This window comes from Pelodiscus sinensis, chromosome 21, assembly GCF_052426305.1.
Source record: "Pelodiscus sinensis isolate ZL-2025 chromosome 21, ASM5242630v1, whole genome shotgun sequence".
Taxonomy (NCBI): Eukaryota; Metazoa; Chordata; order Testudines; family Trionychidae; genus Pelodiscus; species Pelodiscus sinensis.
The window spans coordinates 12,910,403-12,930,827 of NC_143072.1; the positions used below are offsets into that span (position 1 = coordinate 12,910,403).

At 44.4% G+C, this 20,425-nt stretch overlaps 1 protein-coding gene across 1 annotated transcript in view; it reads left to right on the forward strand.

Moving 5' to 3' along the window:
• Positions 1-18,009, forward strand: part of YWHAG (tyrosine 3-monooxygenase/tryptophan 5-monooxygenase activation protein gamma) — a 42,367-nt gene extending 24,358 nt beyond the window's left edge. Inside the window, exon 2 of the mRNA XM_075904956.2 lies at positions 13,624-18,009. Within this exon, the coding sequence (XP_075761071.1) occupies positions 13,624-14,280 (657 nt within the window). The 3' untranslated portion in view covers positions 14,281-18,009. The remainder of the gene's footprint in view (positions 1-13,623) is intronic.
• The last annotated feature ends 2,416 nt before the right edge of the window (positions 18,010-20,425 follow it).

The window sequence follows — 20,425 nt, forward strand, 5'->3', positions numbered from 1 at the left end:
TGAAGTTCTGAAATGAGAAGAGGAAGGTAGATTAACAGGATTCATAGGTGTGTCTAGACTACAGGGTTTTGTCGACAAAACTATACCTGCGTCTACACTGCCGCTGAGTTCTGTCAACATCATGTCGACAGAACTCAGCAGTTTTGTCAATGGCTGTAAACCTCATTCTGTGAGGAATAACGCCTTTTGTTGACAGAGTTCTGTCGACAGAAGGTGTTGTTGCATCTACACTGTCCTTTGCGTCTACATTGTCACGTCGACAAAGTGGCTTGCTTTGTCAACAGAACTGGATGTAGTCTAGACGCTCATTGTCGACAAAAGCGTGTAGTCTAGACATACACATACTGGGTTTATCTCCAGGTGGCTGCTCCTGTACTCTCACTTGCTTCCATCGTAGCCCAGGTCTATGTTGAACACTTAGGTCAACACAGCTGTGATGTAAAAAATCGACATCCCAAGCACCGTAGTTATGCTGGCCTAACCCCCAGTGTAAACTTAGCTAAATCAGTGAGATACTCTTTAAGATCAGCCATGCTTGTCAGATCAATGGTTTGTCTACATCAGTATCCTAGAAGCCGACAGTGGCTGGTGCCAGATTCTTTGAAGGGTGTGAACAGGACAGGGCTGTTTAAGTGATCCATCATCTGTCATCTAGTCCTGGTGGATTCTAGCAGATGTTTAGGGATACCCCAATATGGGATTGTGTCCCTCACCATCTTTAATGGCCATCAACCTATCCTCCATGCTGCCATTGACTTAGCTACTGTTGCACTGGGAGGTAGTGTTTCCACAGCAACAGGGAAATCCCATGTGTTTCCATAGGCTGTCTGCACTAAGGGATTGTACCAGTGTAGTTGAGTTACTGTAGCTATGGTGAAGTATTGTCTGTCGTGTGGATGTGGCCTTAGTAGATATAATTTTTTCAAACTCTTGGAGAAACCGCTACAGTACATTATTATAAGAACTGCTACTGATCTGATGGAAGATACCATTATACACAGAAGTATGGGTTGGCTTCAGTGTTTAATTTGTAACAAGCTCAAGCAATTAAGTGCTGAGGTTCAAGGAATTTTTTTATATGCTTAACTCTAGCCTTGATGCATCAGTTATGCAAGTTAAGCACTGGTTAGTTTGTAATGAGACTAGGTGCTCTAGACTTGCTGTTGCCTTAAGTGTAAACATGCTGAGGCAGGCATGTGTTTCATGATGGCTAAATCTGGGAATCAATAACTACGTCCTTCTTTCTTTCCAGCTAGTGGACAAGGGTACAGATGAGCCACCTTCTATAGACACCTAGTGGAGTCTTCAATGGGAAGCCCTTTTTATATACAGGGAATGATGTGATTAGATTTAGTTCTGTCTCCTTCAGCTGTCAGGAAGAAACCACACTCAACTGTACATGGGTAGAAGAACTTCTGGGGAAAACTAATTGGTAAGAAGGCAGAGAAGTTCCTTTATACCTTTTTAAGACTACAAAACAAGGTAGAAATACATCCATATAAGTTTTTTAGGATGAAAGCTTTCTAGGACAATTTTACTCATATTGCTAATCGTGAACATTTACTGTTAGGTGGACAATCACTTGAATGTGGTAGAACTGAAGATCAAGATCATGTGTGGAATTTAGCAGCCTTAAATACCCTGACATGCTCATCGAATGAAGATTTTTAGATTCCATGATGTTACAAGATTGTGAAAGGGGTGGAATAATGATACGAAAAGAGCTAGTGGGTCAAACATCTCAAAAGGCACATGTGCAGGCAAGTGCTATTCATTCAGCCTGTGTCCAATTTGCGTTACAAATTAAATAACTGTCCACATCTGATTGTGAGTGAAGAAAAGTTTTTGGTTACAAGATAATTTGGAGACTGCTTGTGATAGGGATGAGGAGACATGGGAATGGAAGGTTTTACCAGCTATCAGTCTTTCTCTGTCACAGCTTTGGGGGGGAACCCCAAAATTAACTAGAAAGGGCTGCTTGTTACTCAGGGAGGGATGAAGGCATTTGTAAGCAGTTGATGGGGCTGAGCCTTGTGCTCCCATGACATTCAGCTGTAAGAAAAGCCTGACTTGCTGCTTGGTCTGTATGTACAAATTGCTTTTGGACAGATGAGACTATTGACTGTCAGGGGCTATATGTGTATAAAGTATACATGTACTAAGATTAGATTCTGTTCTCAGCCTTTGAAGCTTATTTTGGGGCCTTTGCTAGTGCCCTATGTATAATCAGTCAGTTTCCTTTATTTATGTAGAGGTCCAATACAGCAACAGGGAAGAAACTTGGCATGCCTCAGGTAGCCTGAATCTCCTCTTAACAAATATCTTGCTCCTTTTAACAAGTGTCTTGAAACTGGCTAGACTTGGAGTTGTTTTTAAAAGGTATACCTCCTTCAGTACAGAGTTCTGAAACTCAAAAGATAAAATGCTAGGCTATAAGAACTGATCTAACTTCATATCAAACGCTAAAGATGAAACGACAATTGTATTCTTGGGTGCTTGAGACACCTAGAAGAAAAGGCCAGTAGAATACTGAAAACTTCCTGCTAGACCCAGATATTAAAAATGTTTTAATTGCCAATGACCATAGTGAAAAACAGATTCAGCTGTCATAAGAATTCCCTCCAAAACTGAGCTCTATTTAGATCTTTGAAATCTCTGGCCACCATTAGCATTTTGTCTCTCTTCCTGATCGTAGAATACTAGGACTGGAAGGGACCTTGAGAGGTCATCGAGTCCAGTCCCCTGCCCTCATGGCAGGACCCAGTACTGTCTAGACCAGTGGTTTCCAAACTTTTCAGCCGCACTCCCCTGTTTTTTTGATTTTTGAGAAACCCTCAGCCCCCCCTTGCAAAAACTTGTTGAGCGCGCAAAAAAAACCTGACCAGGGTCAAAAACCAAAAATAGCAGCAAAACTTAAGGAGGGGATTGACCGGGGGGGGGGGTCACCTTGTGCCCCCCGAATTTCTTGGTGCCCCCCAGTTTGGGAACCCATGGTCTAGACCATCCTTGATAGACATCTATCTAATCTACTCTTAAATATTTCCAGAGATGGAGATTCCACAACCTCCCATGGCAATTTATTCCAGTGTTTAACCACCCTGGGAGTTAGGAACTTTTTTCTAATATCCAACCTAAACCTCTCTTGCTGCAGTTTAAGCCCATTGCTTCTTGTTCTATCCTCAGAGGCCAGGAAGAACAATTTTTCTCCCTCCTCCTTGTGACACTCTTTTAGATACCTGAAAACCGCTATCATGTCTCCCCTCAATCTTCTCTTTTTCCAAACTAAACAAGCCCAATTCTTTCAGTCTTCCTTCATAGGTCATGTTCTCTAGACCTTTAATCCTTCTTGTTGCTCTTCTCTGGGCCTTCTCCAATTTCTCCATCTTTCTTGAAATGTGGTACCCAGAACTGGACACAGTACTCCCAACTAATCAGCTAATTAGGCTGAGGCCTAATCAGTGCAGAGTAGAAGAGAAGAATGACTTGTGCTTGCTCACAACACAACTGTTAATGCATACTAGAATCATGTTTGCTTTTTTTGCAACAGCATCACACTGTTGACTCATTTAGCTTGTGGTCCACTATAACCCCTAGATCCGTTTCTGCAGTATTCCTTCCTAGACAGTCGCTTCCCATTCTGTATGTGTGAAACTGATTGTTCCTTCCTAAGTGGAGCACTTTGCATTTGTCCTTATTAAACTTTATCCTGTTTACCTCAGACCATTTCTCCAATTTGTCCAGATCATTTTGAATTATGACACTGTCCGCCAAAGCAGTTGCAACACCTCCTAGCTTGGTATCCTCTGCAGACTTAATAAGCATACTCTCTATGCCGATATTTAAATAGTTGAAGATATTGAACAGAACCAGTCCCAAAACAGATCCCTGCGGAACCCCACTTGTTATACCTTTCTAGCAGGATTATGAACCGTTAACTACTCTGAGAACAGTTATCCAGCCAGTTATGCACCCACCTTATAGTAACCCCGTCTAAGTTGTATATGCCTAGTTTATTGATAAGAACATCATGCAAGACGGTATCAAATGCCTTACTAAAGTCTAGGTATACCATGTCCACTGCTTCTCCTTTATCCACAAGACTCGTTAGCTTTCTTTGATAGGATATCAGATTGGTCTGACATGATTTGTTCTTTACAAATCCATGCTGGCTGTTCCCTTTCACCTTATTATCTTCCAAGTATTTGTAGATTTCCTTAATTACTTGCTCCATTATCTTTCCTGGCACAGAAGTTAGACTGGTCTGTAGTTTCCTGGGTTGTTCTTATTTCCCTTTTTATGAATGGGCACTATATTTGCCCTTTTCCAGTCTTCTAGAATCTCTCCTGTCTTTCATGATTTACCAAAGATGATAGCTAAAGGTTCAGATACTCAAGGAACTGATAGAGGAGGTATTCTAGGATGCATTTCATCAGGCCCCGGTGACTTGCAGACATTTAACTTTTCTAAGTGATTTTTAACTTGTTTTTTTATTTTATTTTCTAAACCTACTCCCTTCCCACTAGCATTCACTGTTAGGCATTCCTTAGGCATTCCTTTATCAGACTTCTTGGTGAAAACCAAAACAAAGATGTCATTAAGCACCTCTGCCATTTCCAGTTACTGTTTCTCCCTCCTCACTGAGCAATGGGCCTACCCTGTCCTTGGTCTTCCTCTTGCTTCTAATATAATTATAGAATGTCATCTTGTTTCCCTTTATACCTGTAGCTAGTTTGAGCTTTTGTGCCTTTGCTTTTCTAATCTTGCCCCTGCATTCCTGTATTGTTTGCCTATATTCATCCTTCGTAATTTGTCCTAGTTTCCATTTTTTTATGAGAGTGTGTGTGTGTGTGTGTGTGTGTGTGTGTGTGTGTCCCGCCTGTCCTTCCTGAGTTAGCTGTACCCTTCTGTACCAATATTTCAGTCATGAATATTATCCCACCAAGTCTCTGTGGTGCCAGTGATGTCATGGTTGTATTTATTTATTAGCACTTCCTGTTCTTCCTGCTTATTACCCATACTTCTTGCATTTGTATATAGGCATCTAAGGTACTGATTTGATCTTGTCTCCCAGTTCTGCCTTGTCGCTCCTTTCTCTCTGCTATTATAACCCACCCTCCCTCCCATTTCCGACCCCTCTCTTGAGTCTCCATGTTCTTCACTTACCTGTGGGCTTTGGTCACCTGTCCCCATCAAACCTAGTTTAAAGCCTTCCTCACTAGGTTAGCCAGTCTGTATCCAAATATGGTCTTCCCCTTCCTCGAAAGGTGAATGCCATCCCTGCTTAGCAGTCCTTCCTGGAATAGCATCCCATGGTCGAGGAAACCAAAGCCCTCCTGGCGACACCATCTTCGCAGTCAGGCACTCATCTCCAGGATGCACCTGTCTCTGCCTGGACCCCGACTTTTGACAGGAAGGATTGAAGAGAATACCACCTGCACTCCAAACTCCTTCACCCGTACTCCCAGAACCCTGTAGTCACTCTTGATCTGCTCAGTGTTACACCTCACAGTATCATTAGTGCCCATATGGATGAGTAGCATAGGGTAGTAGTCAGAGGGCTGGATAATCCTCAACAATGCCTCCGTACCGTCTTGGATACGGGCCCCTGGTAGGCAGCATACCTCCTGAGATGACATGTCCGGGCGACAGATGGGCACTTCTGTTACTGGTTAGAAGAAATTCTTAAATATACTGCAAAGCCACTTACTGCTCCACATGGGAAGATGGATCCAACCCTTCCACCCAAAACACTTCTTTTTTACATTGGAAATAAACTATTGCATAAACAAGAAGCTTAGAAGCAAAAAAGGGAGCTAGAACGTGATATAATGGAAAGGAACCTTGACATAAAGTGTTACTGAAACATGGTGGAAATGCAAATCAGTGGAGAATTGTAAATCCTGGCTGTGGTAGAGCATGTTAGGTTGTATAGGAGTGGGAACAGCATTAAACCTAGAATTCCATGGAATAGCCAAGTAAAACAGAGTGGAAGACCATGCCATGGAACAGTGTTTCTTAAACTTTTTAAGACTGAGGAACATCAAACAATTTTTTTTTTCATGGGGAACACCAAGGATGATTTTGGGGGGGGGGGGGGGGGAAAAAGCAGCCCCCAGGGAGAACTTTTCAAGCCAAAAAACAAAAACAAAAAACCCCCAAAACCAAAACCACCGGACCTGGGGGTCTGAAAACGTTCTGGGGGGCCTGTGCTGTATGGAGAGTACGGGGCCCAAACGGCCGCTTGCGCCGCTTGCTCCCCCATGGTGGCCCGGCTGAGCGGTGCAGAAGTCAGCAGAGTGCCACGGTGGGAGACGAAGGGGGGCAAGGCAGTGATGTGCGGTGTGACAGCGGCTCCAGGCCCTGTCCCCAGCTGTGAATGTCACCGCCCCCTTCACCTCCCGCTGTGGCACTCGGCTGACTTCTGTGCTGCTCAGCCACGCCGCCACGTGGGAGCAAGCAGCGCAAGTGACCGTTTGGGATCCATGCCCCCCATGCAGCATGGGGAGTGCAAAGCCCAAACGGTCATTTTGGCTCCGCGGTCCCCTGAGTGAGAGGCAAGAAGGGGAAGAGACAGAAGCAGGAGGCGGAGGAGACCTGAGAGAGAGGGGGGGAAGCAGGTGGAGGAGGGGGGAGAGAGAGCGAGAGACTGGAGGCTCGGGAGAGAAGACGTGGAGGAGAGACCTGAAAATCCTGTCTTATGATGGGCTAATTGACTAGTAGTAATAATAAACAAATACTAAATAAGGTTATGTGCTTGGCCAGGAGGAAGGGTAGAGGAGGGTCTCGGGGCAGGGTGTCAGAGCAAGCTGGGAATGCAGGGTCCTGGCAGAGGGAGGGCAGTGAGGAAGATTTGGGTGCAGGGTCTGGGCATGAGGGGGGACGCTTACCTGGCTTGGCACCCTGCTGCAGCAGGGAAAGCCTCCAGGAAGCATGCTCTTGTTCCTTAGGGTGGGGTGGAGAGCTCCGTCCCCCACCCCTCTCCATGCAGCAGGGAGACCAGTGCAGCTGCAGCACCAGGCCAGGCTTTCTGCTGGTGGGTGGGGGGGGAGTAGAAACCCTGACTGTCCCTGCCAGATTAAACTCTGCCACTTCCCCAGAAGACTGGGGAGGAGTGCAGGGGAGAGAGCAGCAGAGCCTGAGCACACCGGGGGTGGGGGGCACAGCACAGCCTGAACCGGGTTCCGCGCAGGCGGAAGTTTTAAAACACCGAGGTCCGGGAGTGGCTTCTCAGCTCTGGCCACCCCTTCCCCTCAGCAACAGTGGCTGCCTGCACATTTGGAGGAGGAGGCTGCACAGCACCCGAGGCCCTGTGGGACAGGGGCTGTCCTGCGGGCTGAGGTGGAGGGGGGCTGCTTATGGCCTCTGCATTGGGTGGGGGAGCAGAATTTTTTCTGGTCTCTCCACAGCACACCTGACTGCCTCGCGGCACACTGGTGTGCTGCAGAAAATACTTTAAGAAACATTGCCATGGAATGTGTAAGGAGACAAATCTAATCATAAGACTATAAACATGTTAGAAGGTTTGTCAGCAGCTCTGACTGGGGGAGGGTATTCAGTGAACGTTGAGGGAGATCAGATCCCACAAAGCCTAATAAAATTACATATGAGTTCATCTCTAAACTGGTCAGTGGGGCAAGGTTTAGAAGTAATTTGATACTTTAAATCAATGGTGGGGAACCCAAGGCCCAGGGGCTGGCTGCGGTCCACGGTTTGCCTGGATCTGGCCCCTGAGGCTCGGCCTCCTCCCCAGCATAGGGGAGCCCATGCTGGTACTCCAGCTCCCTCCCCAGGCCACCCAAGGAGAGTGTCTTTCTGATTCTCAGTCAGGGGCCATGCCGGTGAGTTTGAGGGTGTTTTCCTTGTGTGTGGCCCCTGACTGATTTTTGTTTTTATTTTATTTTTCTGTGTCCGCAGCCCCTGACCCAAAAAAGGTTCTCCACCTGTGCTTTATATGATAGCTTCTTGGAACAGAGCACACAAGGAGAGGATCTTTCCAACTAGAACTCAAGTACCACATAACTTAGTTCAAGGAGTAACTATAGTTGAACCACAGAATCACAAAAAAGGAGTCCCGTGGCACCTTAAAAGACTAACAGTTTATTTGACTCAGCTTTCTTGAGTAAAATCCACTTAGATGCATTGGAGTGGAAATTAGATGCAGGGAGATTTATAGATAGATAGACAACTTATCAGTTGTAGGACCAGTGTTAATGAGGCCAGTTCAGTCAGGGTGGATGTGGCTCACTCCCAGCAGCTGATAGGGAGGTGTGAATACCAAGAGGGAAAACTGCCTTTATAATAACCATTCTAAATTCTTATTCAGTCCCAATTTGATCGTGTTAAACTTGCAAATGAATTGCAGTTCTGCTGTTTCTCTTTGTAGTCAGACTTTGAAACCAGAAAGTGTATGCCCAAATCTGCTAGTCTTTAAGGTGCCACAGGACTTCTCCTTGTGTTTGCAGATACAGACTAACACAGTTATCCTTCTGAAAATAATAACAGTAAGTTCTTCTTGTGGGAAGAACTACTTTGAAAAAAGTCAACTGGAAGGTCATAGTTCAACTTGATTTTTGAAATACCTTTCTAATCAGAAGTGCAGAAACATAAACTCAAATTAACTAATGTATATTGAAGTTGAAAATAAATGAAGACATTTCTGTAAGAATTGAGGGGTTTTGAATTTTGTTTGGAGCAAATGAAGTGTAATAGAGATGAAGGAAGCATGTGTAAAATGAGTTCAGTTTTACATAATGCTTAACTGTGGAACTCATTGAAGTTTTGCACAATTCAAAAAATGAAGACCTACATCCTTGTGCAGCAGCTAGCAACCTGAAATTGTCAGTTAAGAACAAACTTCCATTATGGGCAGGTTGTTCAATAATTGTCATAGGGTGATTTACCTTCCTCAGCAGCATCTGGAACTGGTTGGAATAGGGTGCTGCACTACTTTCTTGGCTTCATTTAAGTTACTAAGGACTGGGGATGTCAATTAATTATTTAGCTGCATAAAACTGTAGTGGTGGCATGATTCTTTGATAGCCCCCAGGAGCAGAGCCAGCAGCCAGTGCACTCCTGGGGAGCCCCCTGCTACTCTGTGCGGTGGCCTCTGTATTAGAGGCAGCAGCACAGGGTGGCAGATGAGAGCCGGTTTCTGCACGGACTGTGCCAGCATCCCACAGAGGAGCCTCTATCTGCTGCAAGCCTGGGCCTGCTGCAGACAGGCAGCTCCACGGAGCCAGTGCTCTCAGGGAGCTGGCTTTTAAGCCAGCTCCCCCCAATCACCTGAGTCCTGCCTGCTCCCCTAACTTCCTCTGTGGGAGGCAACGGAGGGGAGGGGGGCAGGCAACTCCTGAAAGCTGGCTTAAAAGCCAGCTCCCTGTGCATATTGGCACTCGCCTGCCCTCATGCTGCTGGTTTCTCCCCTGGGCACAGGCTCCCACCTTCCTTTCCTCCCTCCCCCCATCAGAGGCAGCAAAGGGAAGGGGGCGGGGAATGCATATAGACCATAGAAGCCCAGGCTTATCAGTTAATCTTGTAGTTGATGTTGACTTCCCTGCTAGTCACATCAACACTTGGAAGCTTACTGTGGCACAGCTGTACTGATGCAGCGCTGCTGCTTTAAGATCTTAAGTAGTAACTCTGTTGCTGATGGGCGAGTTCTCTCTACATAATAAAGCCATTCCCAGTAAGCTACAGTAGCTATGTTGGTGGGCAGGGAAGGAAGAGTGCTGTCCACTCTGGTGCTTCTGTGGTGTAGTATGGAGTAGTTCCAAAGAGACTTAATCTTGGGGAACCTGAAAAGCTGACCTCCTAGGACTGCAGGTTGAGGCTGCCCCTGCTTCTCTGTTGGGAGCTTCATCTCACATCTGAGCCTGCCTCCCTGCCCTACAGCTGAGTCAGAATACTGCTTGTAATGCTGGTGGTAATTCTTTGTCATGCCACCCCACCTCTAAAATGAAGTTTCTTTACTGATTGTAACTACCAATGAAGGGTTTCATAGTTCCCTTCTCAATGCTTCAGATTGGTGAGCTTTCTCACCTTACATAATGAGACCATTAGATTCTATATGTCTATATAGGGCCCTCGTCCAACATGGTTCATAATAATTGAACTAAGTGAGGATAAAGCTGAGTTGTATTGATCTTAGTGTTTAGGCTTGTGCTTGTCGAATAAAATATTACCTTAGGTGTAGACCATCTTAGGTATCGTGTGTCTCTAATGTCCTAGTGAACAAAACAGCTACGACCCTGCATACAAGAGTTGTATGCACCTTAACATTTCAGATTCTGTTAGCCTGGGGAGGGCTAAAATTTGTTTGAAACTATTCTAGTATTAGAATGGCTTCCCTCTTACAGATTGTTTTATAAAAGAAATTTAAAAAATGGCTCTGTCTTTGGGAGTAAGAATTGTTTCAGAGGTACTAGCAAGCGCTACTTACAAATTACTGTGCTTGATGCTATGATTAAAGGTGGCCTGCAACACCCTAAAAATAGGGCTTGTCCTCCTGTACTCCTTCATGAAGGCTAGAGAGCTCATAAGGTAAATATAATAAACATGGTCTTGGCTTTCCATAAGCTCATCTTAGTGCATTTGGTAAAATTTTTTAACCCCTTTATCTCACGATAGCCAGCATTTATCTGAAACATTGGCTTGCCTTAAATAGGCATTAATAAAACCAAGCATTTTTAGCAGACTGACTACAAAGTGCCTTGATTTCTTAGCCCTTGCTCATGTGACTCCTGTGCAGTTTTGCTAGTTGGCCGACACATCATTGAAATTGGTTGTTTTGATGTTGATCTGTGTGGACATTCTAATTGTGGTTTTATTTTGATTTTAGCTGAAATTAGTAAATGCTTTAAAACTGCACGATATCAGTTAATCTAAACTAAAATTGATATCTGCGGTCGATTTAGGGGTCTTCATTAAATTCTATAAATTGACCGCGGTGGATCAGTTTGAGTGTTGATCCCTAGGTATGGTGCAGATGTAGCCTAAGTACAACTATGCTGCAGTAAAGTTGTTAGTGTAAACATAACCTAAATCAGGCCTTTATGCTGACAGACTAGAGCTGATTGTGGAAATGTTTTTATTAAGTTGTCCACAATCTCCATATCCTCACAGCTTTAATGAAGGACACAATCCCACTTTCTTCTTGCTTCTGAAAGGCTTTCAGTTCCTACAAACGGGCTTTTCTCTGTACTCTTTTTATCTTATAGAATTATCAACTTCAGTAGCTCTCCCAGGGCAAAGACCCTTTCCCCTTTCCAATTCAGACACTGGCATCTGTGCTGTTTGACCTATCTTGTGTAAGGTTTGATATTGCTGGAGAGAGGGGGGGGAGGGGGAGAGGGGGGAAGAGAGAGACCCCGACCGACCATTAACATGTCAGGTACTCCCTCAGCCTCTCCTCATAGGTGATATGATCCATTTTAGTTGCCCTCCGCTGGACCCTCTCCAATGCATCCACATCCTTTTTGTAGCGGGGGGGGGATTGTTCAAAATAAGTGAGAACAATCTTTAAGATCATTAAGATCATACATGGGGGAGGGGGGGAAGGAGTGCAGAATGAAATTATCACAAAGCAAGTCTCGTTAACTAGGATGAGGGTGGAGCCCCTCAGAACTAAGGCCAGCAACTACTTGATGAAGTGCAGGTCTAGAGAATACTTGTCTTAGACTGGCTCCAGTACCTTTACAGCTTTATACAAAACAGACTGAGAGAAATTGTTGTCGGGCAGCTGGGACTATTTACGGGAAGCACTGCAAATTTCATTCACTTTTGATACCAGTTTATCTTGTGACTTTAATCTCAGTTTATGCTTTTAGCCAAATCATATAGAACAAGATGGATTCAGTAAGAAGGAAGCATTGCTTTGTTTACTAAAATTAATCTGGTCTTGCTTGATTTAGTAGGGTTGTGACTTAATGGTGTAGATCATGTTCGTTTTCTACATGTGCCAGCAAATGCTTCAGGTAGATACATAGCCTGAAATATGGGTGTTTATAGACTAGCCATGCTGAGAACTACTATGTGGATCAGGCTACCTGCCACAACTACCCAAAGCAGTTACACTTGCTAGCTTAGGATACCTTCCACAAATATTGAAATTTACTATCTGCAGCTATGAAGGTTGTTCAGCAGAGTAGACAACATAGGCGGCAGCAGCATGTGTGCTTATCTTAACCTGACTCTGTTGCTCCATTCAAGCACTTTCCTCACTGCTGAAACTTTCAAGGAGAGTAACTAGAGACCGAGCAGTAGATTTGATGATGTGGGGACTGTTCATGAGGTGTCAAGCTCAAATATGACACTTGCCAGCCATAAGTTTGATTAGCTAATGATTGAAGATTATAAATTCGGCTGTTTGTAAACTGGCAGTCTAGTAGCAAAGTAGTTCCACTCTGGAGGATTTGGGTTTTTTGCTGTTTTCCCTGAGGCATCCCAGTCCCATGGCAATTAATCTTTCAGTGTACAGGCAGTCCCCGGGTTACATGGATCCGACTTACATCGGATCCCTACTTACAAACGGGGTGAGGCAACTCCACACTAGCTGCTTCCCCCCAGCAGACCAGGGAGACGCGAAGCTAGCGCCCCCCCCCCCTCCCCCCCCCCCCCCCCCCTCCCGGCAGACCAGGGAGTCGTGGAGCAGCTTTTCTCAGCAGACACCTCAGCTTGAGAATAAAGGACTGAGGGAAGTGAGGTGTGGGAGAATAAACTGAGCTCTGGAGAAATGTTTGGCTAGAGTTTCCCCTACAGTATGTACCAGTTCCGACTTGCATACAAATTCAACTTAAGAACAAACCTACAGTCCCTATCTTGTACATAACCCGGGGACTGCCTGTATGTATCATGATGTGTGGAGGGCTGCATGCTTAAACTCTCCTTACAACCAAGCACAAATATCTCCTATGTAGGAAAGAGCATACCGCTACCATGTGATCTTTTAACTGCTCACAGAGATCAGATTTGATAGATGTCTTGAAGAAATCCCAGACTAACACGGCTACATTTCTATCACTGTCTAAACTCAGTTTGCTGAAATATTTGAACATCTGAAAAGACAGCTTGCCTCTCAGAAAATTGCAAAGCTAAATGTTCAATAAGTTAGTTTTATAGTCTTAATATCTTTCAGCTTGTTTACACCAATCCTAGGAGTACAGGCATCTCCTTGTTTTACTACAGCTCTTACTTTCACCTCTTCTGCCTCATATTGAGGTCTAACATCCATCTAGTTAGTGTCAATCAAGGCATAACTTAGGCACCATCTTTTCATAACTGGAAAAATGAAACTAAAAGTGGCTAGATTTTCAAATAGGTTTTGGGTAAAGCTGCACAGTTTTATCATGTCCAGGTTGATGGTAAATAACAAATTGCTTCTTAGCTGTGTCTGAAAGATTTGAGTTTGTAATTCCCATCTACCGTCTTCCCCCAACCTGCTCCATTTGTGGGATGGGACTTCTGATATCAAAAGTAAAATGAACTAATCAACTAGCACCTTGTTCAGGTCATTCTTTTAGGGGTGGCAGGTGAGAACACCAGAATGTATGCGGTAGGGATAGAAAATGGGAAAGGGTACAGTGGAATTTAATTCAACCCTCTTTCCTCTCTTCCTTCTCACTCCAGGTTACAGAGCTGAATGAGCCACTGTCCAATGAAGAAAGAAACCTGTTATCTGTAGCTTACAAGAATGTGGTGGGGGCACGACGCTCTTCCTGGCGAGTAATTAGTAGCATTGAGCAGAAGACCTCTGCTGATGGTAACGAAAAGAAGATCGAAATGGTACGGGCCTATCGTGAGAAAATAGAGAAGGAGTTGGAAGCTGTATGCCAAGATGTCCTGAGCCTGCTAGACAACTATCTGATCAAGAACTGCAGCGAGACACAGTATGAGAGTAAGGTCTTTTACCTAAAGATGAAAGGGGACTATTATCGTTACCTGGCTGAGGTGGCCACAGGAGAGAAGAGGGCAACTGTGGTGGAATCTTCAGAGAAAGCCTATAGCGAAGCCCATGAGATCAGCAAGGAGCACATGCAACCAACTCATCCCATTAGGCTTGGTCTGGCACTTAACTACTCAGTTTTCTACTATGAGATCCAGAATGCTCCTGAGCAGGCATGCCACCTGGCCAAGACGGCTTTTGATGATGCCATTGCTGAGCTGGACACCCTCAACGAGGACTCCTACAAAGACTCAACGCTCATCATGCAGCTCCTTCGTGACAACCTAACACTCTGGACAAGCGATCAGCAAGATGACGATGGTGGAGAAGGCAACAATTAGACCCCCAAATGGACTGGCAGCCGCACGCTGATGCTACTACTGCAGTCTTTATTTTTTTCCCACAAGTGGGGGGGGGGTCGGGTGGGGGAGGGGAAGGGAGGGGAAACCTTCCCAGGGAGGCCCCCACGACCTGTCTTTGATTGCCTCTTTGACATTTTTGCCAAAACACCACTAGTGGAAAGTCAGGCTGGCTGTGCTGGTATGGAATGGCAGCCTCACACTGGCATATGGACTGTTCTGTAGATTAATAATACAAGTGGAGCTGTCTTTAATTTAACTTTATTGCTAGAAATAAAAGGGTTTTAAGATGAAATCACTTGAATGGAATGGCCCTCACTTTTAAAAATGAAGTTCTGTGGTTCCAGTAAGGTTTATGTGCATACGTCTCCTCAGTTCCAGTGCCGTATGTTTACCATGTAGGATACACTATGCCTGTCATGGCATAGCTTACAATCCCAAAATGAAAAGACTTACAATTTGGGGCTTCTGAAGTCCCAGGATTTAGGCCATTTAACTTTCTGTTAAGATGTTTATTTGGGTAGCTTACAGTATTAACACTAAATTACAGTTTACAGTATTTCTACATTACAGCCATATGTGACATCAAGCCATTGATTGTATATTTTCTTTTGCTAACTCTCTTGGCTTGCCATCCTTATCCAATCCCCTGTGGACTGGCTTGGCTATCCTTTGTCTCCCAAGGCCAGAAGACTGCCTGAGGAACATCAAAGCTTCTCTAGTTTTTGATCAACAAATTAACAGATGCTTGGCAAGCGGCTGTTTAAACTGAGTCCACAGCAAAAGGATTAAGAACTTAATTAGAAAGGGGGGAAACGTGAAACTAAAACACCACTAGATAAAAAGAATTCAGGTCTGTATGTCATGTACTGTTTGATATTTCAAAGACCATCCTGATTTAAGGTGCCATAGCTCCTTCCTCAGGGATTACACTGCCATTTCACTTTTTCCCTGACTTTCTCCCACTGTACCATGAGGTTTGTCAGCAGATTTCTGTAGCACCCAGACTCCTTGTGTTGTCTTCATGGAAGCTCGGTGTTCATTCTCCTGGGAAAGCTTTTGGTATAGTGAGTGAAATCTCAGGAGTTTAGAAACTCATTTGGTAGAGAAATCCACAAAGGAAGAGCTACAATCATAAACATTTCGATCAAATCTTGAGCCCTATTACTTAGTTCTCTTCTAAAACATCCTTTTTCCAGGTCCGTTTTATTTGGCTGGGAGAAAATGAAGCTTACCAGGTAATATTTACCCCCATCTGAGTAAAAGTTTTTTTTACACGATTGTTGGAAGTTCACTGACATTTTCTTCTGATTTTGCAGCTTGCTGAACTTCGTAGATTTTTAACTAAAACTACGCAGTAGAAGGAAACTGCACTCCATGAATGTCATTAAAACAGGCTTTCATTGTCCCATTTGGTAGTCAGTCTGTAAACAGAGCATCTTGGTGTTGCATATATAGTACAGCCAGTTTTATTGTACAATTGGATGGAGTCTGGCTCTGTTGGGCTTAGATCTTTTTGTGATGTGACAACATAGATAAGTCTTCTGTAAGAAAGTGAGCTAAGAGGAATGACCAGAAAAGTAGCTAAAACTCATAACCATTATATTGTCAGAGCTTTTTAATAGCATTTACAATGGAAATCATGCAAAGCTATGCTTATTAGAAACAAATGTACTACAGGCAGTCCCCGACTTACGTGGATCCGACTTACGTCGGATCCCTAGATACGAACGGGGTGAGGCAACTCCCGCACATGCGCAGCAGCATTCCCGGGGCTCGCTCACCTGGGTCCTAGGATCCTCCTGCTCCTTGGGCCGGCTCCGGCTGGGGTCCCGCAGAGCTGCCGGGCAGAGGAAAAGTGCCTCCCCACGCCCGCTGCCCCCCCCCCCACCCCCCTGCCAGCAACAGGCTGCCCCCTCCCCTGAGCAACAGGCTGCCGAACAGCAGACAAAAGCAGCCTCTCTGCCCCTCCTCCCCGCTATACATGCCGGGCTCCCGGAGCGCAGCAGCATCCCCGGGGCTCGCTCACCTGGGTCCTAGAATCCACCTCCTCCTCCTCCTCTTTGGCCGGCTCCAACTGGCCTCTGCCTGCAGCAGCTGGCCACAGGGACAGGGATCCTGCAGAGCTGCCGGGCAGAGGAAAAGTGCCTCCCCACGCCCGCTGCCCCCCCCCCCCTGCGGCCTCGCATCCTGCACGCCTCCCCCCTCCCCCCCCTGCCAGCAACAGGCTGCCCCCTCCCCTGAGCAACAGGCTGCAGAACAGCAGACAAAAGCAGCCTCTCCGCCCCCCTCCCCCTATACATGCTGGGCTCCCTGGGCAAACAAAGACTCCACCAAAACAAACAAAGTGCTGGCCTCATTGTGTTAGCAAAAAAAGGACCCTCCTCCTAGAACCCTGGGTGGTGTGTGGAAATAAAGCTATTAGCTCAAAGCATGGTGCAGAGCTGTTTGGTATTTGATGAGTTACTCCTTTAGTCCTGAGTTTGTCACAGGGACAGAAATAGATGTGAAATCTTCTGAACAGGGGAACAGACAGCAAAACAAACATTAGACTGGAGTTAACCTTTCCCTATGCTATCCAAAACTAAAAAAAATGTTTGGCTAGAGTTTCCCCTACAATATGTACCAGTTCCGACTTACATACAAATTCAACTTAAGAACAAACCTACAGTCCCTATCTTGTACGTAACCCGGGGACTGCCTGTATATGCAACATCAGCATTTACACAAAGTGACTTCAGCTGAAACCCACCTCTGTAAACTTTAAAATAGCCTGATTGGCTATTTCCCTACTGGAAAGATCAATAGGAAGAGGCTTGCAGCTTAGGTAATTGATAGAAATTTACAGTAAATGCCAGGGACTGGAAGATTTATCTAGGCTTCTTAATTTAACTTCATGTCCAGTGAGCAGTGTTGTCCCTACCTGTATAATTTGGAAGTGATTTACTGGAATTACAAAACCTATTTTTTATTTCAGCTTTTGCTCTTGCTGCTTTAGAAAATTATGCAGGAAAGATCGCACAAGAGGGCTAAAAATGGAGTGGGGGTGGGGACTTGGTTTTTAAGCAGCTTGAATGGTTTCTTTCATTTTTTTAAGAAATGCACTTGCCTATGATACTGTCTCTCCAGTGAAATGATACTGCTCCATTACTCTATTGATACAATATTGTGCATGCTAGTGTCGTATTTCTATACAGTAGCTTGAAATTTATTAACTTATACTGTAGATGTTATGTATTCCTATGACAAACTAGTCTTCAAAATTTTTTAAAGTTTTTTAATTTATTTTTTCTTTTGGGGGTAAAGTTTGCTCTACCAAATAGTGATCGTAACAAACTGATCTGTTATGGATGTTGCTATAGTGACATGCAATTATATATGATTTTGTTTTTAAAAAAGGAAAAGCAAAAGAAACACCAGTGTTAGCTTAATCTTAATGTCTGGTGTACGTCATGGTGAAATTATAACTATTACAGTGTAGGAGAACAATTACAATGTTCTTTGAATGAGCCTTTGTTTGTGCTTTTTGTCATGTTATGCAGTGAACTATTTTTAAGGTCTAATCAGTGATTATTTTTCCAACTCCGTGTTTCTGTAAGGAATTATTTCACTCACGGACCATTCTTAGCAGTTTTCCTCAGTGATGGAATATCATGAATGTGAGTCATTATGTAGCCGTCGTACATTGAGCAAATAAACTTACAGATCTGATGTCAGTGTTACTTATTTGTATTGCATTATGTGTTTGAATTTATTTTGTTCTGGGATATACTGTGTACTGGGGAACTATGTTGTAGCTTTGTTGCTCCCAGGAGATTAGAGAGAAATTGAGTTAAAATATTTTATTTGGACCAACTTCTGTTGATGAAAAAGACAAGCTCTCAAACTTACACAGCTCTACATAACAGAGGTTGGTCCTACAACCTTGTGTCTCTACTGGGGAACTTGGTATTTACATTCACCTTGTCATCAATCTTTTGACAATGGTTCAGCAGCTTCCTGTTTGTAATGCACCAACTCTTGGGGGGTGAACAAAAAACTAGTTACACTGTGCAGCATGACATTAGTTGTGAGTAGTTCAGAAACTCCACTTAAAGCAGATCACTAGAGATGTGGAGTAGCCCAAGACTCTTACCTTTATTAGCAAAAGAAATGGTTTCTGAAGAGATGGGCTCTCAAAGCCAAATGTGGCTGACTGCTAGAGAGCCTTGCATAGACTGTTAAGTACAGAAAGTGCCTATAGCCATCTTGCAGTTTCCATGCACTCTGAGCAGTTCATATAAATATAGCAAGAAGCATAATCTGACTCTTGGTGTGAAGATGGGCTGAAGCCTCACAAAAGTAATCTGGCAAGACTATATTTTCCATCAAGCATCACCTAGGGATCAGCAGTGTCTTAGACAATACCTAAATATATTATGTTGAAAATACAGCAATGTGACTGAAGACTTCTAGATCTGCGGAGGGTGCAGATCTTTTTGGTCTCTGAAATTCAGACCCATATGCAGCAGTCTCCATGATACCTAGTTTCAGGAAGGTATTGGGTGCCTGACAATGTGGTGTTCAGATCAGGTTACCAAGCATTCATTTTGAATTTTGCCTTTTTAGAGATGGTAAAGAGATGTTCAGCTAGAATAAGACTATTGTAAACTACCATGAGACCAAAACACATCTGTACACTTGAGTCAAGTGTCTTGGATACAGCTGTGGCAAATAATTTAATAGTGACCACTGCTGTGAGGAAGTAGGATGTTAAGATGTAGATGTCTACAGATAGTAATACATTTGCTGTTGTAATGACTCGCTTCTATCAAATCAATATAGTTTCTCGGGATACCCTTTGGATGAATAATTGTACTTTTGTTGCAGCCTATTTCATCTGAGCTTCACAAATTAGTTTGCAGTAAAATTGAACATTGGCATCCTAATTTAACGTCTAAGTGAAGAATAACCTGCTGGAAGCAAGCAAGGGAATATTTTTTAAAAAGTCTAGAATATACAACTCAAATGTACAAGCTTGAGCTGGGCCGAATACATTTGGAAGAGTACACATCTGGGACACTGGGTTTCTCAATAGGCTTCCCCTATCCTGTGAATGTTCATTTCATTTGGCAACTTCGGTGTAGTAGATATGTGCCATACTGTTTAGATGTAGGCCAGGGCCAAAGTGCAAAGAGTCTACCAAACTGTTCAGCGGTCAGTTAATTCTGCCATCTGTTTACAGGGTGACTTAGGCACCAGCTTCACAGACTGTGACCACACTCAAGATTGGGATTGAGGGTGTAGGGTTATTCATAGGGAAAAGTTATTTCAATAATTGGGTTTACACTACTGCTAGTGTGCAAGGAGTGTTTAGTCTCTGGCAGTCTGCTAATGTTGGTCCCAATCCAAGAATTGGCATAGGTAGGAAGATAGGGGAAGGTTGATGCTCTCTTGGGCCTTGTTTAAGTGTTGCCAGTATAGCTGTGGGCTAGGAGTAGGGAAGAACTCACACAACCCAGGTGCCCTCGCTCTGCTAGCAAAGCTACCAGTGTAGATGCAACTAGCACCACTGGCAGACTGCATCTGGCATAGCTAACCTCATTCGGGGAGGTGGTGGAGAAACTCCTATATATGCTGATTCTACACCGAGGCTAGGGGGTCAATCCCTTCCCAGTGATAAGGACAGGAGTGTGTATGGGGAGGTGCTACCTGGCTTGGAGGCATGCTGATGTGGATTAGCTAGCTCTCCTTGCCCCAAGTGCACAGCTGTTCTTTCCCCACACCCCACCCCTGCTTCACAGGCAGCAGCTGCTGCTTCCTCCAGACTCTGGCAGCCTGCTTTTTATCTTCAGGCAAATGCTGCTTTCCGTTTCTAGGAAGAGGCAGCATGTGTCCTCATCTAACTTTAAGAAGGCTGATGACTCACCCTAATGGGAAAGGGAGGTGGGTGAATCTTTAGCCCTGCTGCCTAAATTTCCTGCTCTTCGACTTGATCAGCTTCAGCAACTGTACGCACCATACATGTGAAACAAGCACCTTCCCTTTGTCTTTTTCCAAGTAACTTAGTCCCTTCAAGCAATGGTGCTGAGATCTTGGGTCATTCTGTGTTTTTCCCTTCATTCTACCTTAACCTAAGCTAGGAGTT